Raw genomic sequence first — 25,054 nt, forward strand, 5'->3', positions numbered from 1 at the left:
TATCACTACAATAAAATAGAATTTGTCAATAAAAACAAATGAAGTACTGATAGATGCTATGATACAGATGAACCTTGACAACACTGAGTTAACTGAAAACAGCCAGTCACAAAAGTCCCCATATTGTATGATTCCATTTATATGAAACATCCAATAGGCAAATCTACAGAAATACAAAGTATATTAGTGGTTGCCTAGGGTTTAGTGGGGGATGAAGAGGAGATTAGAGAGTTATGGGTAAAGATTAAAAGGTTTCTTTCTTTCTGGGAAGATGAAAATGTTCTAAAATTAGTTATGGTGACAGTTACACAACTCTAGAAATATATTGAAAGCTACTGAACGTGGTTTAAGTGACTGGACTGTATGATATGTGAACAGTATCTCAATAAAGCTGTTTTTAAAAAGAAATACAGGGGTGCCTGGTTGGCTCAGTTAGTAGAGGATGTGACTCTTCATCTTAGGGGTCATGAATTTGAGCCCTACAATGGGTATAGAGATTACTAAAAATTAGTTAATTAAAATAAATATAAAAATCTCAAAAAAAAATCTAAAAGTCTGTTTTAATAAATAGCAATCTGGGGGGAGGGGTTATATCTGACAATTTATATGATGTTTAGAGTTCCTATAGAATTACATGTGCATTAGGGGTGCCTGGGTGGCTCAGTCAGTTAAGTGTCTGACTTCTGCTCAGGTCATGATCTTGCAGTTCATGGGTTCGAGCCTCGGGTTGGGCTCTGTGCTGACAGCTCAGAGCAAACAGCTCGGATTTTGTGTGTGTGTCTCTCTCTCTCTCTTTCTCTCCCTCTCTCTCTCTCTCTCTCTCTCTCTCTCGTTCCTCCCTTGCTTGTGCTCTCTCTCCCTCAAAAATAAATGAATTAACATTAAAAAGAAAGAATTACATGTGCATTACTATTATCCTTTCAGACAATTTCTTTACAATGGCAACTATTTTAACTAAGTTCAACTCAAAATAATCTTGTGCATATTTTAGAGTAGTTTTTGAAACTATGACTTAAACATTTCTGAATAAATTTGTTACATGTCTAATTATAACAAAAATCAGTTCTAGTAACAAAGGTCTTCCTAGTGTTTCCCAACTGTTCTCATTTATATCCTTTACTCTTACTGCTAATACCTGCCAGAAATAACTTCTCCAATATGCTCAACATGTTAAAGAAATCATTCTCACCCCCAAATAAACTGTTCTAAATGTTTCTCAAAACTATAAATGGAACCAAAATGCTAGAGATCCAGTGTACATGCATATAGAGGATTTGTGCTTGTTCTTTTCTTTTCTTTTTTTAATGTTTATTTATTTTTCAGAGAGAGACAGAGCCTGAACAGGAGAGGGGCAGAAAGGGAGGGAGACACAGACTCTGAAGCAGGCTCAAGGCTCTGAGCTGTCAGCACAGAGCCCGATGTGGGACTCGAACTCACAAACCCTGAGATTATGACCTGAGCTGAAGTCAGACACTTAACCTACCGAGCCACCCAGGCGCCCCTAGACTGGATAATTCTTTATTCTGAAAGAATGCCCTGTGCATTATGCAATGTTTAACAGCATCCCTGGTCTCCACCCACTATCCAGTCTTGACAATAAGACCTACCCAGGCACCCTGTGCTTGTTCTTTTCTAATTAAATAAGAGAAAATTAATGACCTAAGTGTTTCACTTCAGATATAAAGAGTGCAATAAGCATGCTGAAGCCTAAGTTCATATTTATTACCTCAAATTTTTCCTTAGCACATTCCAATCACAGATAGGCGTGTCAAGTGTTTAAGATTTATCAACATTTTTAAGTGTTTTCTACAAGGATTTTCAGAAGACAAAGTCTTAAACATGGCCAGAAACAGAATTGTAACTTAGCTTAGATTCTACCAACAGTTGTCTTCTTTAAAAAAAAAAAAATTAAATGACCAGCCCTTGGATCAAAATCCTCTAGTAACCCCTATTACGTTCAAAATAAAGTCCAAACTACTTTATACTATATTTGAGGCCTACCTGCCTGCCCTAACCCTTCTCCTACATTATCTTCTAAAAGCATTTGTGTAATTTAAATATGGATCTAAATAAAATGAACTGGAATTGTTTTGTATGGTATGAAGAGGGATCCAATTTTTTCACCAGATACCCAATTCTCCCAACATTATTTATTGAAAAGGTCATCCTTTCCCAATAGTATTGCACTGTCTCTTTTATTATAAATCAAGCATCTATATATGTGTAGATTTATATATGGCTCTGGCTCTTTTCCATCAGTCTATTTATCAAGACTTCTACCAACATCAAATCATCTTAATCCTAAGAGGCCTTAATAACCAGTAGAACAAATACTCCCACCTTGTTCTTCCACAAAAGTCTTCACTATTCTTAGTCCTTTTTATTTCCATACAAATTCCAGAATCATTTTGTCAAGTTCCGCCCCAAAAAAGTTGATTCTGAACAGGATTATACTGAATCTATTGATAAATATGGAAGAACAAACAACTTTTAAATATCCAGTCTTCCAACTTATGTAATGGTATTTCTCTCTATTTTATTTTCCTTTAATGTTTCTGAACCAAGTTTTATTCTTCCCCCCAAAACTATACATGGAACTTAATTTATTCCCAGTATCTTCTATTCTAAGTGAGTTTATAAATAGTAATTTTGCATTTTTATGCAGAAAACTGGTACACAGAAAAACAAAATTCTCTATAATGATTGGTTTAACGTTGCAAGATGCTCATTACTATATTTAAGAAGTTATCTAGGGGTGCCTGGGTGGCTCAGTCAGTTAAGCGTCTGACTTCAGCTTGGATCATGATCTCATGGTCCGTGACTTCAAGTCCCACGTTGGGCTCTGTGCTAACAGCTCAGAACCTGGAGCCTGCTTCGGATTCTGCGTCTCCCTCTCTCTCTGCCCGTCCCCCACTCATGCTGTCTCCCTCTGTCTCTCAAAAATGAATAAAAGTTTGAAAAAAAAAAAAGGGGGCGCCTGGGTGGCACAGTCGGTTAGGCGTCCGACTTCAGCCAGGTCACGATCTCGCGGTCCTTGAGTTCGAGCCCCGCATCAGGCTCTGGGCTGATGGCTCAGAGCCTGGAGCCTGTTTCCGATTCTGTGTCTCCCTCTCTCTCTGCCCCTCCCCCGTTCATGCTGTGTCTCTCTCTGCCCCAAAAATAAATAAAAAACATTGAAAAAAAAATTAAAAAAAAAAATGAATAAAAGTTTAAAAATTTTTTTAAAAAAGAAGTTATCTAGAGACAGCTTTGGAATTTCCACATGCGTAATTATATCACCTACAATGACAACAGTATTGTTTACTCCTCTTCAATACACACACCTTTGTATTGTTTTTTCTTGCCAGACTACACTAACTGGGATCTGTGTACACTGTTGATCAGAATTGTTCACTGCAGCCATGCTTATAATACCTCATATTAAAAGTTTTCATCTTTCAACATTAAGTATGTTTGTTATAGGTTCTTATAGATACCTTATATTCTTCATTCTCTAAGATGAATGATCTTATCAAAAATAAATATTAAATTTCATCCATTTCCTACACATCTATTGAGATGACCATATGATTTTTCACTAATATGATAATGTGATTAATTTACCTTAATTGATTTCTCTCATGTTAAACAAACCTTGTACATGTTAAATACAATCAATTTGGTCATGATGTATTATTATCCTTCTTAAAGCTTCCTAGAAGTCACGTTACTATTTTCTTTAGGAGTTTTATTTTTTTTTTTTTTTAAGTTTATTTATTTTTGGGACAGAGAGAGGCAGAGCATGAACGGGGGACGGGCAGAGAGAGAGGGAGACACAGAATCGGAAACAGGCTCCAGGCTCTGAGCCATCAGCCCAGAGCCCAACGCGGGGCTCGAACTCACAGACCGCGAGATCGTGACCTGGCTGAAGTCGGACGCTTAACCGACTGCGCCACCCAGGCGCCCCAATTTTCTTTAGGAGTTTTAAATCCATGTTCACAAGTGAAACTGGGTTCCAATTAACTTTCTCATACTATTCTACATAAGTTTTTCTTTTTAATTAAGTCTTTTGAAGATATATTTGACATACAATACACTGAACATACTTAAAGTATACAATTGGGTAAGTTTTGAAGTAAATACACACTTGTGAAACTACCATCACTCTCAAAATAAGTAATCTACCCATCATGCTCTTCCTCATGTCCCTTTGTAATCCATCCCTACAGCCCTTCCTTGACCTCTATCCAATACCCAGGCAACAACTGATCTGTGTTCTTACTTACAGATTAGCTTGCATTCTCTAAAATTTTATATGTATGGGATCGCACACTAAATACTCTTTTTTTTCCGGATTCTTTCACTGAGCATAATTATTTTGAGATTCACCACACTGTTGGTTTACTAATAGTTTCTTCCTTTTTATGGCTAAGCAATATTCCATTATATGGATGTGCCAAAATTTGTTTACTGAGTCACATGCTGATGGCCATGTGGATTGTTCCTAATTTGGGACTATTATCAAAACAGCTATGAACATTCATATACAAGTCATGAAGATTTTCCCATAGGTTTGTTCCTAAAAGTTTTACACATTTACCTCTTAAGTTCATGCGTTTATCCCCTTAACCTTTAATGCTTAAAGAATCTGACACATCACATTTTGCATTCCTAATATTGCGTATCAAGGTCTCCTTTTTGTCCTGACCAATCATGCCAGAGGTTTGTTAATTTTATTAGTTTTTACAAAGAAGCAACTTTTGATTTGTTGATATCTATACGTCTTTGTTTCAAGTTCATATTGTTTGCTATTTTTTGTTTACTAGTAACACTGAATTAGAGTAACAGCTCTTAACAGCAAACAAAATTCTCTTATATCTTTTTGTTATTTGTTTCTTATATTCTGTATATCACTAAACTTTGAAAATTAGTTATGATTTAAGACACAATATATGATCAATTTTTATAAATCCTGTGTATGTTTGAAAACAGTGTTCATTCTATATTTGTCTCAGGTAAGTATACCCACTAGATCATAAAATAAGGTTGTTCAAATAATCTATAGGGCATTGACATATTTTTTTTTCCTCATTTGGTCTTTTAACTACTCAGAGGCACATATCTCTCACAATGACTGTCAATTGGACTCTGCAGATCTGTCAATTTTTGTTTTATACAATTTGGAAACACAGTCATTAGGGAATTACAAATTCTAAATTGTTACTAAATGACTATTACGGACATTTTATATGAATAAAACCATATAACATGTAACCTCTTATGTATGAATTACTTCACTTAGCATTAAGTGTTTGAGGTTCATTCATGTTACATCTACCTGTACAGGGTACACCCATTCCTCTTCAAAGTGGAATAATATTCCATTGTATGGATATAACACATTTTATATATCCATCCAGCAGTTGATGGACATACGGGTTATTTCCATGTTTTGGCTATTATGAATAACACTGCTATGAATATTCATAACTGAGGTTTTGCATGCCTTTCCCCACAATTTTACTTGGAATCTTTCTATATCTTTTTTTACACATAGATATGTCTCTTATAAACAAAATGTCATCAAATTTTGGTCTTCCCCAGTCTGACAAATTTGTCTTTTATAACGAACATTTAGGGCACCTGGGCAGCTCAGTCAGTTAAGCGTCCGACTTCAGCTCAGGTCACGATCTCACAGTTCATGGGTTCAAGTCCTGCATCGGGCTCTGCACTGACAGCTCAGAGCCTAGAGCCTGCTTCAGATTCTGTGTCTTCCTCTTCTCTCTGCCCCTTCCCCACACTCTGTCTCTCTCTCAAAAATAAACATTTTAAAAAAATCTTTTAATAATATAAAGAACATTTAGTCCCTTTACATTTCACGTCATTTTTTATATAATTGGGTTTAAACCTACAATTACATGTTGTGCTGTTTCTCACACTAGTTCTATGATTCCCCTCCCCTTCTTCATTCCATCTGGATTGATATTTCTGTTATTCTATTCCCCCTTACTAACAGTTTAGAAATTATGTTTCTATTAGTAATTACTCTAGAACTTAAAACCTGCATACTTGGATCTCAAAGGTTCCCCTTCCAAGTTTGATGGATGAAGACTTTGCCAGATGATCCCTTACTCTACTTCAGAAAATAACTATAAAACCTGTACATAGTAATACATAAACATATACTTGAAGGAACTGGTGAGTAAACAGAGATACAGAGGCTCTGTTGGAAGTTCATGGTCACTTGGAGAAAAGGAAAACATACAGAGAGCAAGCTCCCCCCTCTCTCTGGCTTTCAGCACAGGGCTAAGTATAGTGAGGCAGGTGAGGAAGATGATGTAGGGAAACCCCTTAGCTTTCCAACCTGAGAGTTCAGAAAAGAGTGTGGGAGATCCCACAAGAGCAAGAACAGGTGAAGACATCTCCAAATTCTATTTGCCCACATCTCTAAATGACCCCTAACAAACAAAGGCAGAGGGCAAAGAAACCAGCCACAGATAAAACATTTGAAAGGAGGCCAAAGCTGCCAGCTCTGTAGTTCAAGCCTAAAACAGAAAATCATCTATAAAACAAAGGAAATATTATGCATAAAAGGAAAATAATAAAATCCAAAGCCTTCATAAACTAACATTAATAATATCCAGGATGCAATCCAAATTGCCCAACAAATGAAGAACCAATGAGAAAAGAAAATCAAGCAGGCCTAACAGTGAGATGAAACCAGATGTTGAAGAAGCTAACACAAAAGGATTTTAAAGCAACGATCACTAACCTCGATGAAGTAAAACAAAATATGTTTATTTTTTTCCTTTTTTTCTCCTTTTCTTCTTTTTTTCTAAATTTTTTTTTTTCAACGTTTTTATTTATTTTTGGGACAGAGAGAGACAGAGCATGAACGGGGGAGGGGCAGAGAGAGAGGGAGACACAGAATCGGAAACAGGCTCCAGGCTCTGAGCCATCAGCCCAGAGCCTGACGCGGGGCTCGAACTCACGGACCGCGAGATCGTGACCTGGCTGAAGTCGGACGCTTAACCGACTGCGCCACCCAGGCGCCCCACAAAATATGTTTAAATGCGTAAAAATCATACTAGAAAAATATAAATAATGAAAAATAATTAAATGTAAGTTCTACAATTGAAAAATAATTTCTGAAAAAAAAATGTGTTGGCTGGACGAAACAGCAAAATGGACATGACAAAGGAAAAAGTAATGACTGACTGAAGACAGATGAATAAAAATTACACAAGATGAAGAGACAAAAAGATTGAAAAAAAGACAAATTAGCAGACACATGATAACCACAAATAAGAGTAAACACAAAGCCCATACTGAGAGGCATAACACCACTAAGCTGTTAAAAACCAAAGCTATAGAGCAAATATTCAAAGCAGCAAGAGAAAAACCACGTATTATAAAGCACAGGAAGAATGATCCAATTAATGGCTTTCTACTTCTAGGCTGTAATGTAGGGGACATAGAATCCTGGTGGGAATCAGCTGACTGACTCAGTAAGTACAAGAGACAAAGCTGAGATTCCAAGCACCCCAAGAGGACTTAGAGTTCACCAAAAAGAGTACCAGAGAAGAAACCACTGCACAGAAAGAAAACTTAAGAAATAGCCACAGGGCCTCTCCAGACTTCAGCTAAATATTGCACGCATGTGAAGAAATCACTCACAGCTTCGGGAAAAAACAGTATTTTTCCCGACTAGAAGTAACAGTATTTTATTTTTTTTTTTTTTTTAATTTTTTTTTTCAACGTTTATTTTATTTTTGGGACAGAGAGAGACAGAGCATGAATGGGGGAGGGGCAGAGAGAGAGGGAGACACAGAATCGGAAACAGGCTCCAGGCTCTGAGCCATCAGCCCAGAGCCCGACGCGGGGCTCGAACTCCCGGACCGCGAGATCGTGACCTGGCCGAAGTCGGACGCTTAACCGACTGCGCCACCCAGGCGCCCCAGTAACAGTATTTTATACTCACAAAGAACCAGGAGTATTGCCAGCTCCCAGAAGCCAGATTGGTAAACCTCATGATTCACAGGTCATTGTGTGTAATACACACAAGGACCCTCCTTCATTAGTGGGGAATAGTTAGCTACACTGAAGACTGCTCCAGATCCACATAACAACTCTTAAAAGCATGATTCAAAAGAATCAAACTGTTTTCAAGTAAGTTAACGGTGTCCCCTCAAAAAACTCAAGAATATTTATTTATAATATCCTACCTAGGACTCAACAAGGCAAAATTTATGTCTGGCATCCAATAAAATTGCCAGAAAATACAGTGTATAATAAAAATTAATCAAATAAAATCAACCCCAAACTAAGATGTTAGAATTGGCAGATAAGGACATTAAAGTAGTCATTATAAAGATATTCCAAATGTTGAAAAGTTTCTTATATTTTTCTACAGAAGATACAAAACAGACCCACACAGAACCTGTAGAGATCAAAATAAAAATATGTAAGATGAAAAATATAATGAACCAGACAAAGAACAGATTAAACACTTTAAAAAATTAGTTGACTAAAAGAGCAAAGCAACTTCCCAAAATGAAACACTGAAGAGATAGTTTAAAGCAAACTTAGGGGTGCTTGGCCGGCTCAGTAGGTAAAGCATGCGACTCTTGATCTCAGGATTGTTGAGATGGAGCTCCATGTTGGGCGTGGTGATTAGTTAAAAAATAAAATTTTTTTTAAAAAGTCAAAATTAACTTATCATCAGTGAACTGTGAGACAAGATCAAGCAACTTATAACTGGAGGACCACAAGGACAGGAAAGACAAAAACAAGGGAGACAGATAAATATTTTAAGAAATAATGGCCAAAAACATTAAAACTATGATGAAAACTAGAAGCTCACATATGTCAGGAGCTCAATTCAAGAATGAGAAAAAAAATAAATGGAGAAAACGCTACCAAGGAATATCATTAAACAAACTGCACAAAACAAGCAATAAAGCAGAAAACAGTTAGAAATTAACAGTTAAAAATTAAAAGCAGTTAGAGGAAAAAGATACGCAGCCCAGCAATTCCACTCCTAGGTATCTACCCAAAAGAGATGAAAATATATGTGAACACAAAGACTTACATATGAATGTTCACAGCAGCATTATTCATAACAGCCCAAATTGGAAACAATCTAAATATATATCCTATGTGTGCCTTATCCATACAATGGGTACTACTCAGCAAAAAAAAGGAAAAAAACAGCAACACATGGCAAATCATGGATGCTCCACTAAACCATCATACTCACTGAAAGAAACGAGACATAAGAGACCACATACTGTGTGATCCCATTCACATGAAATGTTCACAAGAGGCAATTTTATAGAGACAGAGATTAGATTACTGGTTGGCTGGAGGGGAAAACAAGGATTTACTACAAATGGACATGGTGGATCTTACAGAGGGAAGAAAAATGTTCTAAAATTGCTTTATTCTAATGTTGTACCACTTGGTATAGTTATTTTTAAAATCATTTTAAATGATGCATTTTAGGGGTGCCTGAGAGGCTCAGTTAAGCATCCAACTGACTCTTGATTTCAGCTCAGGTCATGATCTTGTGGTCATGGGATCGAGCCCCACATAACGCTCCATGCTGAGCATGGGGCCTGCTTAAGATTCTCCCGCCCCTCTCTCTCTGCCCCTCCCCTTCTCGTGCTCTCTCCCTCTCTCAAAATAAATGAACTTAAAAAGCTGCTTTAAAAAATCACTGCAGGGGCGCCTGGGTGGCGCAGTCGGTTAAGCGTCCGACTTCAGCCAGGTCACGATCTCGCGGTGAGTTCGAGCCCCGCGTCGGGCTCTGGGCTGATGGCTCAGAGCCTGGAGCCTGTTTCCGATTCTGTGTCTCCCTCTCTCTCTGCCCCTCCCCCGTTCATGCTCTGTCTCTCTCTGTCCCAAAAATAAATAAACGTTGAAAAAAAAAAAAAAAAAATTAAAAAAAAAAATAAATAAATAAAAAAATAAAAAATCACTGCATTTTATACTTGAAATGAAATATATAAAAAATGTAATATATATGTAAAAAAATGTAATATATATATATATATACACACATATATCTAATATATATATATATATATATTATATATAAAATATATAAAACTGTTATGGGGCACCTGGCTGTCTCAGTCAGTAGTGAGCGACTCTTGATCTCAGGGTTGTGAGTTCAAGCCCCATCCTGGATGTGGAGATTACTTAAAAAAGAAGTCTTAAAAAAAACTGTTACAGTTTTATTGATAAACTAAATATTGATATTTATATATCAGTGAACTGATATGTAAAATAAAACTAAATAGAACTGCTTTCTTAAAAAAAGTTAACTTTTTCAGACATGGAAAAGGTGAAACAATTTATGTCCTGCAGACCTACTCTGTAAGAAACAGAGGCAGGGGCACCTGGGTGGCTCAGTTGGTTAAGCGTCCAACTTTGTCTCAGGTCATGACCTCATGGCTTGTGAGTTCAGTTCAAGCCCCACATCAGGCTCTGTGTTGACAGCTCACAGCCTGGTGCCTGCTTCTGAGATTTTGTGTCACCCTCTCTCTCTGCCCCCTCACCCCCCACTCATGCTCTCTCTCAAAAATCAATTAACATGTAAAAATTTTTTAAAAAACTGCCTGGGTGGCTCAGTTGGTTAAGTGGCCGACTTCAGCTCAGGTCATGATCTCGCGGTCCGTGAGTTCGAGCCCCACGTTGGGCTCTGTGCTGACAGCTCAGAGCCTGGAGCCTGTTTCAGATTCTGTGTCTCCTTCTCTCTGACCCTCCCCCATTCATGCTCTGTCTCTCTCTGTCTCAAAAATAGATAAACGTTAAAAAAAATTTTTTTTAATGTAGGCAGAAAGAATTATAACACATGGAAACAGAGATAGCTACAAAACAAGGAACATCAGGAAGGTAACTACATCAATGAATCTTTAAGGATAATGATGGTTATTAGGATTATTATTTAAATCTCTTCAAAAGGATGTGTAGTGGAAAAAAAAGTATGACAGCAATAGCACAGGAAAGCAGAAATGCAAGCATACTATTTTAAGGTCTTCTACCATATGTGAAATGGCATGTTGTCACTTGAAGGTAGATGATGACAAAGTAAAGACATATACTGTAAACCTTAAAGTCACCATGAAAATAATAAAATGTAACAAGCTAACAAAAGAAGTAAAATGGAAGCATAAAAAAAATATTCAGGGGTGCCTTGGTGGCTCAGTCGGTTAAGCACCCGATACTTGATTTTGGCTCGGGTCTTGATCTCACAGTTCATGGGATTGAGCCTCTGGCTCTGAGCTGACAGCACAGAGCATGCCTGGGATTCTCTCTCTCCTCAATCTCTGCCCCTCCGCCACTCACAAGCACACGCACTCTCTCAAAATAAACGTTAAAAAAAATATTCAATTAATTGAAGGAAGAAAGAACAAAAAGGAAAAAACAGAACAAAGAACAGATGGACAAATAGCTAACAATCATCAAGATGATAAATTTAACTTTATCAATAGTCATATGGGGGTGCCTGGGTGGCTCAGTCGGTAAGCATCCAACTTCAGCCTGGTCATGATCCCACAGTTCATGGGTTCAAGCCCTGCATCAGGCTCTGTGCTGACAGCTCAGAGCCTGGAGGCTGCTTCAGATTCTGTGTCTCCATCTCTCTGCCCCTGCCCCACTCGCTCGCTGTCTCTCTCAAATATAAATAAACTTTAAAAAAAAAAATTTTAAGGCAAGAAAGGAGAAATAGAAAAGGAAAACAACTGACACAAATAGAAAACAAGGTTGTCCTCCAATCCGAACAGGTAATTACAGAAACATTTACAGACTATATCATCAAAATAAATCAAAAGAGTGTCAGATTACAAAAACACTGTAAATATAATGACACAGAAAAGTTTATAGTAAATTAATACAAGAAATGTCCTGAACAAAAAGCATGAGAAGTCTACACTGAACATAGATGAAAACAGATTTAAAAATGAAAAGTTGAGCAACTGAGTAGCTCAGTCAGTGAAGCATCTGACTCTTGATTTCAACTCAGGTCACAATCTCATGATTTGTGGGTTCAAGCCCTGTGTGAAGCTCTGTACTGATAGCATGGAGCCTGCTTGGGATTCTCTCTCTCTCCCTCTCTCTGCCCCTCATGTGCTCTCTCTCAAAAATAAATAAATCAACAAATAAGAATAATTAGACCCAAAAAAATTCAGTAAAAAAAATTTATCACAATAAACTTAAATTAGAAAGAAATAATAAGATAATCAAGAAAAAACCTACAATTTGTAAACTAAACACACTACTAATCATTGTGTCAGAAAAAATGACATTAGAAATTATTTTGAAGTATATGACAGTGAATATACAAGAGATCAAAAAATGTGGGATGCAGCTAAACAGTGTTTAAAAGAAAACTTACAATTTTCTTTTTTTTTCAACGTTTATTTTTATTTTTGGGACAGAGAGAGACAGAGCATGAACGGGGGAGGGGCAGAGAGAGAGGGAGACACAGAATCGGAAACAGGCTCCAGGCTCTGAGCCATCAGTCCAGAGCCCGACGCGGGGCTCGAACTCACGGACCGCGAGATCGTGACCTGGCTGAAGTCGGACGCTTAACCGACTGCGCCACCCAGGCGCCCCAGAAAACTTACAATTTTCAATGCCTATATTAGAAAAGAATTAGTTTCAATCAAAAAAACTCTAAGCTTCCATTTTAATAATCTGGGGAAAAAATAAAATTAAACCCAAAACAAACAAACAAAACAAAACCCAAGAAAAGTCATGAAGGAATCTTAAGTGCATATTGCTAAGTGAAAGAAGCTAATCTGGAAAAGATTATATACTGTATGACTCCTACTATATAGCATTCTAGAAAAGGCAAAACTATAAATAAAGACAGTTAAAAAAAAAAGTCTATGTTACCAAGGGCAAGGGGAGGTGAGTGGTAGAACATACATATATAGGATTTTTAGGGACGTGAAAATACTCTGTATGACATGATAATGATGTATACATGTCACTATACTTTTGTCCAAATTCATAAAATGTGCAATACCAACGGCGAACCCTAAGGTAAATCTATGGGTTTTGTTTATGATGTGTTACTGTATGTTCCTCAATTGTAACAAATGTACCCACTAGTGAAAGATGTTAATAACAAGGGAAGCTATGGGGTGCCTGGGTGGCTCCTCGGTTAAGTGTCCAACTCTAGATTTCACCTCAGGTCATGGGCTCTCAGTTTGGGAGATCAAGCCACAGGTCAGGATGCTTGAGATTCTCTCTCTCTCTCCCCCTCCCCCACTCCCTTGCACACCTGTGTTCTGTCTGTCTCTCTCACTTTCTCTCTCTCTCTCTCAAAATAAATCCACTAGAATGGATAAAGTTAACAAGAACAGCAAAACCAAATGTTGGCAAGGATGAGGAGCAACCCAAGTTCTCATACATTACAGGTAAGAACATAAAATATAACAAACTTGGAAAACCATGCCAATTTAAACATACACTTACCATAGGACCCAGCCATTCCTCTCTCAGGTATTTACTCAACAGAAATCATAACAAATGTGCACACGAAAATGTGTATGCAAATGTTCATAGTAGCATTATCATAACAGCCAAAAACAGAAGTGAACTAAATCTCCCTCAGATGGATTAACAAATAAATAAATTGTGGTACATATACATACTTTCCCTCCCTCCCTCACTTAGTCCCTCCCTCGCTTCCTAACTAAGGATGACTACTCAGAAATGGAAAAGAACAAAATATTAGTATACATACATGACACAGATTAAAATTTCAAGATTAGGCAACTTTTTCTATAAAAGGCATGAAACTAAATGTATGTAAACTTTGCAAGCCATACAATCTTTCTCTCACAACTACTCATTCAATTCTTCTCTTGTAGCACAGAAGTAGCCATGTGAAAGGTACACGCATGGTTATGTTCCAATAAAACTTTACAGAAACAGGCAAAAGGCTAGAAGTGGCCCACAGGTTACAGTTTGCTCACCCTTGAGCTAACTCAAAGGAGTCTTCCTCAAGGACACAGTTCACATTTTTGTAAGCCTCCTAGCACTTATCCAAAGGCTAAAGCTAACTACTGTGTCAGTGACTGAAAAGAATCCAACATAATCTGATTAAGAAAAATTACCTATGGATCTGATCTTGTCTGCTGGAGCGAACTGGAGCTAATCCATCTATTTCATCAAAAAATATTATAGAAGGTCTCATCAAATATGCCTAGTATAAAAAGAAAACAAGTGTTATTTATAGTTCTCATTTTTTACATTTAAGTATTGTATTTTCTTAATAGGTCATATAAGCAAATGCTACAACATGCAGTAATTAAGAAAGAATAAAAATGAAAACTCCTTACCACCCAGTCTCCAACCACAAGGCCTCTCCCAGTAGACAACTACTGTTCCCAGTCTGTTTACCCTTCTGTGTGTGTCATTTATGTATGTACACAAATATTTTAAACATACTATCTTATTTAATGCATTTTAAACAAAGTATTCACATTGCTTTACCAAATAACACAGTCTATTTTATGTAACTATATATATTTTCATTATTTTTTTTATTTGAGAGAGAGAGAAAGAGAGCGTGGACATGTGGGAGAGGGGCAGAGAGGGGGAGAGGGAGAGGACGAATCTCAAGCAAGCTCCATACTCAGCACAGAGCTTGACTCAGGGCTGGAGCCCAAGACCCTGGGATCACAACCTGAGACCAAGTCAAGAGTTGGATGCTCAACAGACTGAACCACCCAGACACCCCTGAGCAATATATTTTAATTAGCTTCCATATAAGTGCACAATGATCTGCCTCATTCTTTATTAACAGCTACAAAATGCCCCACTGTATGGTGTGCCATAATTAAACTAGTCTCCTATGTGTGGACATGTAGGCTATTTTGTTTTAAGTTTTTAATTATTTATTTTTGAGAGAGACGGTAAGCATAAGCAGGAAAGGGGCAGAGAGAGACAGAGAGAGAGAGAGAGAGAGAGAGAGAGCGCGCCAAGCAGGCTCTGCACTGACAGTGCAGATGTGGGGCTGATACAGGGCTCAAACTCATGAACCATGAGATCATGACCTGAGCAGCAATCAAGAGTTGGATGCTTAACCTACTGAGCCACCCAGGTGGCCCTAGGCTATTTTCAATCTTTTCCTATTATCAATAATGCCTGAATAAACATTTGGCCTTTTATATAAATATAGACATAAACACATAAATATAATAAATTCTAAAAGTGGTTCAAAAGGCAAACGTCATTTCTAATATAGTTAGTTATTTTCAAATTGCCTTCCACTGATCACCACCAATATTTAAGAAATCTCACCAAAAATGTATTATCAAACTTTGATATTTTAGAATAAAAAATATCTCAGTTCATTTTGATTTTTATTTCTACTCTCAATAAAAATGAGCACTTTCATATCTCTAAGAGCCATTTGTACTGCTTTTTTTAATGAAAGTTCTGGTCAGATCTTTGCCAATTTTTCTATTGGATCATTGTTCTTTTGCTTACTGATTTCTAGGAGCCATTCATTTTAAAAATTAAGACTTCTATGAAAGGAAATGCAAATATTTTTCTGCAAGGGGTACCATTTATCTTTTGGTTTTGCTTATGATATTTTGTTGCAATGCAGAATCTAAAAATAAAATGTATATAGGGAATCTGTTCTTTGATAGTTAAAACTCTCCCTACTCTGATATTAGGAACAAATCATGAGTTTTCTTCCATTACTTTCACAGTTGTCATTTTTCACTTAAATCTTAAATGTAGCAGCAACCTAATTTGATTTAATATAAATATTAGATTACAAATGTTAAGTCTTTATATTGTATAATTTACTCATGTACAGTTTATGTATGTTTCAAAATTACTTACAGCAAATTCTTAGTTCACAGGAAGGACAACCTTCTAAAAACCAGATACAAATTTCACATCTCTCCCTGGTTGATATGCATTAAACCTCCAGTGTTTTCTAATAATTTAAAATGAAGGGCATTTCAATCACAAAACAGGTTTTAGGAGAAAAAAGTCTGTAAAACCAGAATTATATACTGAGAGAAAAAGAGTATGGGAACCCGCTGGCTCAGTCGGTAGAAGATGCGACTTTTGGGTCTCTGGGTTGTGAGTTCAAGCCCCACAGTGGGTAAATCGATCACTTAAATAAATAAATAAGTGTATTTGAAGCGAGAGAAAGAACAAAGATTTGATCAGCACTTTTATATACATGAAACACATAGCTGTTTTTCAGAACTACAGCCTCGCAGAATTACAATATCAAAGTACAGTATATCTTGTGCCCTTCACTGTGACAAGCACTTTATGTACTTCTTTTCTGTGAAATCTCACAGTAGTCCAGTGAGATCAGTATTTTTTCCTCTGTTTTATAAAAGAGGCAACTAAAATCAGATGTTTTCATTTATTTCAAGTTGCATACTAAATATAAAGTCAGACCTTAGTCATTTTTCTGACACCTAAGACCAAACAAACTCTTGGCCAATATATAATACCGCCATCATTTCATTTAGTGCATAGATCACGTCAATTTAGGAATGTGGACTCTTTCAATTAAAAAGACAATAATGAAGGGCACTTGGGTGGTTCAGCTGGTTAAGCATCCAACTTCGGCTCAGGTCATGATCTCATGGTTTGTGAGTTTGAGCCCCACGTCAGGCTCTGTGCTGACAGTTCAGAGCCTAGAGCCTGCTTTGCATTCTGTGTCTGCCTCTCTCTCTGTCTGCCCTCACCCCACTTGTACTCTGTTTCTGTCTTTCAAAAATAAATAAACATTAAAAAAAATTATAAAAATAAATAAATAAATAAATAAATAAATAAATAGACAGACAATAATGAGGGTGCATGGGTGGCTCAGGAAGTTAAGCATTAGACTCTTGATTTTGACTACTGATTTCGGCTCAGGTAATGATCTCAAGGTTTGTAAGCCCTGCATCAAGCTCTGCACTGACAGCGCATGGCCTGCTTGGGATTTTCTCTCTTCCTGTCACTCTGCCCCTCCCCACGCACTCTCTCTCAAAATAAATTAAAGCTTTGCTGAAAAAAAATTCTTAGGGGCCCCTGAGTGGTTCAGTCGGTTAAATGTCTGACTTCAGCTCAGGTCATGATCTCACTGTTCGTGGATTCGAGCCCCGCTTTGGGCTCTGTGCTGACAGCTCAGAGCCCGGAGCCTACTTCAGAGTCTATGTCTCCCTCTCTCTGCCCCTCCCCCACTCATTCTCACTCATTCTCTCTCTCTCTCTCTCTCTCTCAAAAATAAACATTAAAAAAAATATTTTTTTAATTTTAAACAGCTTTGTTGCAGTATAATACACATAACATAAAAATTTTAACTACATGCATACTGTTGTTTTTTTTTTTTTTTAAGTTTATTTATTCTTGAGAGATAGAGAGAGACAGACCATGAGCAGGGGAGGGGGAGACAGAAGGGGACACACAGAATCCGAAGCAGGTTCCAGGCTCCGAGCTGTCAGCACAGCATAGAGCCCGACACGGGGCTTGAACCCATGAATTGCGAGATCATGACCTGAGCCGAAGCCAGATGCTTAACCGACTGAGCCACCCAGGCACCCCCATACATACTCTTAAAAGAGACCAACTGCATGTTGAACTTCCCAATAGACACTAAACACCTTGAAGGCAAAAATTTTACTATATCCCTTTCTACTCACATTATCTAGAACATGGCACTTTTTCATAGTAACTAAAAGTAATATTTGAAGTGCTTTACCAATTACAAAAGACTTTGAAACACATCAACTCAAGTAATGGCAGCTTGAAAATTGCTTGTCGAAAGCTTTCCTTTAATTTCATGTAATTTCCTTAGATGTTATGAAATAGAAGCTGCATTGTCAAATATGAATGACTTCCTTCACTAGTTCCAATAACCAAAAGTGAATTTATATCAGGAGTAAGTTTTATTAAGTATGAGGAAATAATACTTTTAAAGTTACAGTGATAAAAAAAAAAAAAAGACTGCCTACATGATATTCAGTCACCTAACCCTGCCTTTTTAAAAAAAAATTTTTTTTAATGTTTATTTATTCTTGAGAGAGAGAGACAGAGAGAGAGACAGAGTATGAGCAGGGGAGGGGAGGGGCAGAAAGAGAGGGAGACACAGAATCTGAAGCAGGCTCCAGGCTCTGAGCTGTCAGCACAGAGCCTGACACAGGGCTCCAACCCACGGACTGTGAGATCATGACCTGAGCTGAAGTCTGATGCTTAACTGATTGAGCCACCCAGGCGCCCCACCTAACCCTGCCTTTTTAAAGCATTCATTACAGAATTCTTCCAGCATCATATTTTATAGCTTATGAAAATAATGTACTACCCTGTAAGATTTCTATGCTTGTTCCATTTCCTCAATTAGACTATAACTTCATGATATATGAAATTATACCCAGGGTTTTCAAAAGCATCTAACGTGGTATTATATGCTTAGTAACCACCTTAATAAATATCTTGTGAATCATCACATCATTAAATTAGTACTAGTAAAACTGCTGTTAAATACATCTAAAGTTTACAAATTCAGATTACTGAACCTAAACTAAACATACTTACTAGAAATATGCCTCCTTGTGAACAGTTTATATTTACAGACTAAATGCACTCAATATTCTATTTAAAAAAATTTTTGTTGAATGTTTATTTATATTTGGAGGGGGGCGGGGGACAGCACACGAGCAGGGGAAGGGCAGAGAAAGATGGACACAGAATCTGAAGCAGGCTCCAGGCTCCGAGCTGTCAGCACAGAGCCCGAAATGGAACTCGAACTCACGAGCCATGAGATCACGACCTGAGCTGAAGTCAGACGCTTAACCAACTGAGTCACCCAGGCGTCCCCTAAATACTCTATTTTAAAGAAAATATTTTCATATTAGGTGATGTCACTTACCTGATCAAAAAGAAGCCTAAGTTGCCGTTCAGATTCACCAACCCACTTGCTCAGACAGTCTGCTCCTTTTCGCATAAAAAAAGCCACCTTTTTGTCTCCCTGACTGCACTCATTAGCTAATGCTCTGGCAACCAAGGTTTTACCTGTGCCAGGAGGGCCATAAAACAAACAGCCCCTAGAGGAAAAAAGAATCAATAGGAATAAGGTAATGTTACTGCCACCACTAATAACCAATACACAAGGAGTGCCTCCCATAGAATTTATTAATGAATATATGACAATTCTTAGATATTGAGAAAGCTCTTTGTAGTATATAGACAAATTTCACTTTGCTGAGAGTATTCAAGGATGTTCTCAACGACCAAACCTTGGTAGGCAAATCAGAGAAGAGAGCTATTTAGCAAGATAAACCAAAATTTTAAATGTGTCTTCCCAATGACCCAGAAATTTCACATCTTAGAATGCATCATAAATACTCAAAATATTATGAATACAGATTTTAAATGAATGTTCAAAAAAGGATCAATTCTAATTTGTGAAAAACTAAAAAAAATCTAAATGCTATTAATAAGGCACAGATGGCTCAGTTTGAGAAGTGCATGACTCTTGAGCTTCAGCTTATGAGTTCAAGCCCCGTACTGGGTGTAGAGAACACTTAAATAAATAAAACTTAGAAAAATAATAAGGAATAAATAATATACTGTTATATCTATAAAATAAAATACTACTAAAATATCAAAAAGAATAATATACACATTACTGATATGGGAAGGTGTCTAGAATACACTGTAGAGTGAAAAAAGTTATATAAAAGCATTACTAAATAATTTTGTTTATATTAAATGTTTATATGTGCATAATAAAGGCAAAATTTAAACTTAATATACACATATATGTATAAAACAAGCTTATAAAGAATATACAAAATTGTTCATCCCTAAGAAGTAAAATTACTCTCTACTTGTAACACTTTCTGCTTCTCTCTCCATTTTATTTCAGTTTCTCCCACAGCCATGCTACTTTAAGGACTTTGGGAAAAGTAATAATTATTTTCAAAATTCAACTTATATCCTACAAAAAACAATACATTGCTTTTGATTTTAAAAAGCCACTGTAGAATTATAAGCCACAGTTTTAATCTGCTCAAACAAAAGATGACTCTTTAATAAGATTTTCTACATCCTGAAACAGATGGAAAATGTAATAGTCTACATGTATATCTTGAATATTTTATTCTCCCAACTTCCCTTAAGTTCTCAGCCTTTTCTAATAGCTACCTAGCTATGTATCTCATGATCAAACAAAATCTGATCATAAAAATGGATATCAAAAAAAAAAAAAAAAGCTTACCATTTCAAAACTACTAGCATCAAGTCACATATACACTTAACTGAAATTGTGTTTCCAAAGACTAAACAACATACAGCATCAAACTCCATGCTATCTGGAGGCCAAATTATGGAAAATCCATTTGGGCAATCCACTTGTATATTCAAGGCCTGCGCAGAGATTTAGATCTTATACCCGACATTTAAATGCTGAAATGTAAACTTCAAGGATACACTTACTACCACAGCCTTTGAACCCTAATTAATAAAATTTCATTCCTAATTCTCCTTGCTAGAACACATCAAATCAATACATATGAAATATTTATATTTATAATCATTTACTAACTGAAATTTGATAAATTAACAGTAATAACAATAATAAACATCTAGGACATTACTTACCTTGGAGGCTGAATCTTAAATTTCTCAAAGATTTCTGGATATAGAAGTGGGAATACTACCATTTCTTTCAGTGCATGAATATGATGGCTCAATCCACCTATACTATCAAACCGCACCTTGGGAAGAAGGGAAAAAGTTCAATATAAAATAATTTTAACTACTAAAGATTTTTTTTAATTTATGAGATTGTCTTATGATTCAGAAATACATGCCTTCAGCAGGAACTGTTGAACATAAAGTTCACAAAATTACACTTCTGGAGTGCAGAAAAATAAAGTCAGCAGTAAAATTCAAGTTTACATTTCAGTTCAGCTAAATAAAGCTACCATTCTTTAATCTCCTAGTAACTAAGGACAAGATTAATGTCCAATCTAACACTTTAATGGGTATCTAGAGGAGATGATAAATTGTATTTATACTCTAATAATTTAAATGCCTTTCAAAATACCATCTATCACATGCATTGGCAGCAAAGGCAATACTGTCCCTAAGGGAGCAAAAACTGATTTAGAAGTAGGGTGAAAAACATCTTAGCTACTACAATGGTTTGAGACCCTCCAAAGCTCAACTTTATAAAACCAAGTCTTACTCTTTTTTTTTTTTTTTTTTAAAGAGAGAGAGCCCATGTAAGTAGGGGAGAGGGCAGAGAGAGGGAGAGAGAGAATTTCCTAAGCAGTCCCCACACTTAGTACAGATCCCAACGTGGGCTCGATCCCACAACCCTGGGATCATGACCTGAGCCGGAATCAAGAGTCAGACATTCAACCTACGGACCCACCCAGGTGCCCCCAAGTCTTAATTTTTTTTTAATTAAAAAAAATATTTTTCATGTTTTTATTTTATTTTTGAGAGACAGAGACAGAGAGACAGAGTGTGAATGGGGGAAGGGCAGAGAGAGAGGGAGACACAGAATCTGAAGTAGGCTCCAGGCTCTGAGCTGTCAGCACAGACCCAGACACAGGGTTTGAACCCACAAACCGTGAGATCATGACCTAAATTGATGTCAGACACTTAACCGACTGAGTCACTCAGGTACCCCATTTTTTTAAATTTCTTTAAATTTAAATTTATTTACTTATTTTGAGAGAGAACAAGTGGGGGACAGACAGAGAGAGAGGGAGAGAGAATCCCAAGCAGGCTATGTGCGGAGCCCAATGTGGGGCTCGAACTCACAAACTGTAAGTTCATGACCTGAGCCAAAACCAAGAGTTGGATGCTTAACCAACTGAGCCACCCAGGCACCCCATGTCTTATTCTTTAATATTAATTTATCTATATAGAAATTTAATTTCTCTCCTTAGGAGACAACAATGAAAAAGTGATTTAAGAAACACTGACCTACCATAAGAAACAAGAGAGATTAGGGGCGCCTGGGTGGCTCAGTCGGTTAAGCGGCCGACTTCAGCTCAGGTCATGATCTCGCGGTCTGTGGGTTCGAGCCCTGCGTCGGGCTCTGTGCTGACAGCTCAGAGCCTGGAGCCTGTTTCAGATTCTGTGTCTCCCTCTCTCTGACCCTCCCCTGTTCATGTTCTGTCTCTCTCTGTCTCAAAAATAAATAAACGTTAAAAAAAAAAAATTTTTTTTTTAAAAAAGAAACAAGAGAGATTATTCCTCCCGTCCATAACAGTTTAAATACCTAAAAGACTTTGTAGAGTAAAACATTGTACAGAAAAAAGTGCTTGAAGGAAATACTGCCAAAATGTTAACAGTAACCGCCTCCCCCTGTATCTTTATTCTGTTACAGTACTTGAAAATGTTTCAAAATGAAATGTTACTATGATAAAAAAAAAAACTTAAGTAATCTAGAAAAATAAACACAGAGTTTAAATAAGAAAAACCGTATTTGTATATGATATCAAATTTTTAAAAATACTACTCTAAATAAATGGCAGAGACATCTAAAGTTAACTGATTCAAGAGAGTAAGGTGCTGGTCAACAAAATAAGCAAAGAATATTAAGTAAGGTCCTCTGAGAATGTACACTAGTAGATATGAGACTGGGAATTCAATACTCTAAAGTCCTAGTTAAAATAAATATTTAAATATTTTCCCCTATGACTTCACATTGAGAAGAGATAACATTTCATTTTCAAATATATACACAACTCCATTGGTAACTTAAGTTTGTCATATGAGAATCAGTTAAATTATGTCATATAGAAACGTTTACGGGAACAAAAAAAAATCTAATATGATCTTAGTTGGGCAGTAACCTATTCCAAAATACACTCCCTAGAAAGATTCTAGTAACAGTAAATATCTATGACATCCTCTAAATCTTGCCTTTCTTTTCAAACTTTCCCTGGGTACTATAACCCACTTCGCATAGTGATCTCAACTATCTTTATATTTGACACCCATATCTGAATTTGTAGCCCATATAGTTCCCCTTAAGGCCAAACCTAACTAATTTCCTACAAGTTACTTCCATTTGTGATGTGCCATGGACACCTAAACCTGTCTACAACTAACTAAATCATCGTAACCCCTCTAAACATTTTCTCTAATGTTCCCTACATCAGAGTAGATCCCACCCAGTCACTTAAGCCAGAAACCTAGGTCATACATTCAACTTGTTTCTCTCCTTCATTCCCCAAAAGCAATAAATTCACCCAATTCCATCCAACCAAATTCTCTCCTGAATTCTGTCAAATCCATCTACTTCTTTCCATCATTACCCTACCATGACCATTACTCCAAATTACTATGTTACAACTATCTCCAGACCAGTCTCCCTAATGCCAGCCTTGCTTCCCTTCATTAACTACATCAGAATCAGAGTGCTCCATCTAAAATGTAAATCTGATCATGAAATCTAAGCAGCTTCAACAATACCCTACTACATATCATGGTTTATGGGCCTTGCCATATTTGTCAGCCTCATTTCCTACCCATTTTTATTATATACGCCAGTATCACTGATACGGGGGGGCGGGGGGGACTTAAGTATCACCTGTGACCAGAGTGCTAGGTTCCAAAACACATACATCAAAACACTAATAATGATGATATCTGGGTTTTTATTTTTATTATGTGTTGCCTTAGAAACAAGGAACAACCTTAATTTTTTTTTAAAGTTACTTCTAGAAAAACATTTACAAAACTTACTGATTTATCAATGTTCATTGGATCAACATCAGCCAAGCTTGCACCCACTTTGACACGTTCTCGGAGAATACCACTAGCTAAATCTTCTGCTCTGAAGTTCATAGGCAAACATCTGAAATTCATAAAAATTCAAGTAGATAGCATTAAAAGTTTCACAATTAACTTTTAACTTTAAATTTTTTAAAAGTTTAACATTTAACTTTTAAGTTTCACATTAATACTCCTCAGGTATTACATGGGTATGTCTACTCAGTTTACAAGATTAAAAGAAATTTCTTTCCCTTTAATTCAAAACTAACCAATTCTAGATCACATCTTGAGAGCTAACCTTTATCTTCTGTTTAACTCCTTTAAAATAGATCTTTAGCCACCTAAAATCCTATACTGTATTAATTTTATTACCCTTAATAAAATATAATCTACTTCCTCTTTTAACCTTGGATAGTTACCAAAAGATGACATAAACAGCCTCAAAAAAAGTATGACTTCTAAACTGAATGTACTTTTCACACACATTTCTGAATCTTAACTTACCTTAAAAATATATTTCCAAAGCAAGTATCAAAATAGTTCAGATTAAGTAGACATTAAATTCTTTTATTTAAACTTAGATTTGGGCGCCTGGGTGGCGCAGTCGGTTAAGCGTCCGACTTCAGCCAGGTCACGATCTCGCGCTCCGTGAGTTCGAGCCCCGCGTCAGGCTCTGGGCTGATGGCTCGGAGCCTGGAGCCTGTTTCCGATTCTGTGTCTCCCTCTCTCTCTGCCCCTCCCCCGTTCATGCTCTGTCTCTCTCTGTCCCAAAAATAATAAACGTTAAAAAAAAAAAAAAAATTTATTTAAACTTAGATTTTGGGGGCGCCTGGGTGTTGGTTAAGCACCCAGCTCTTGGTTTCGGCTCAGGTCATGATCTCACAGTTTGTGAGTTCAAGCCCCATATCAGACTCCATGCTGACAGTGCAGAGCCTGCCTGGGATTCTCTCTCCCTCTCTCTCTGCCTCTCCCACTTGCTCTGTCTCTCTCTCAAAATAAATAAATAAACATTAATAAATAAAATAAACTTATTTTTTTTCTCTTACATTTTCTTTCCATCACCTACATGTGGAATTATTTTCAGCATATAATCTGCGACGATCCAAACCTGTTTCCAAGACATACTAACTGAAAATTTGGTATTTCTACAATAGATACATAATACCAAATTATATAAATACTTTGCTAAATGTACATTTTCTAAATATAATTTATCTCTAGTAGTATAAGCTAGAAAATTGACTCAAATTTTAAAGAATAAATTATAATTTGATGTTCTAATTACTTATTAGACAAA

The 25,054-nt window shown here is 36.7% G+C and overlaps 1 protein-coding gene across 5 annotated transcripts in view; it reads right to left on the minus strand.

Annotated features, from left to right (window-relative positions):
• Positions 1 to 25,054, minus strand: part of ATAD2B (ATPase family AAA domain containing 2B) — a 166,930-nt gene that overhangs the window by 83,114 nt on the left and 58,762 nt on the right. For all 5 annotated transcript variants that reach the window (XM_086700107.1, XM_086700106.1, XM_086700105.1 and 2 more), the window contains 4 exons: positions 23,728 to 23,839; positions 20,620 to 20,735; positions 18,887 to 19,061; positions 14,112 to 14,200 (listed from right to left, as the gene is read on the minus strand). In XM_086700107.1, coding sequence (XP_086556233.1) covers positions 14,112 to 14,200; positions 18,887 to 19,061; positions 20,620 to 20,735; positions 23,728 to 23,839 — 492 coding nt within the window. The remainder of the gene's footprint in view (positions 1 to 14,111; positions 14,201 to 18,886; positions 19,062 to 20,619; positions 20,736 to 23,727; positions 23,840 to 25,054) is intronic.

The sequence above is a fragment of the Puma concolor genome, chromosome A3, assembly GCF_028749965.1.
Source record: "Puma concolor isolate L17-30 chromosome A3, mPumCon1.1.hap2, whole genome shotgun sequence".
Classification (NCBI taxonomy): Eukaryota; Metazoa; Chordata; class Mammalia; order Carnivora; family Felidae; genus Puma; species Puma concolor.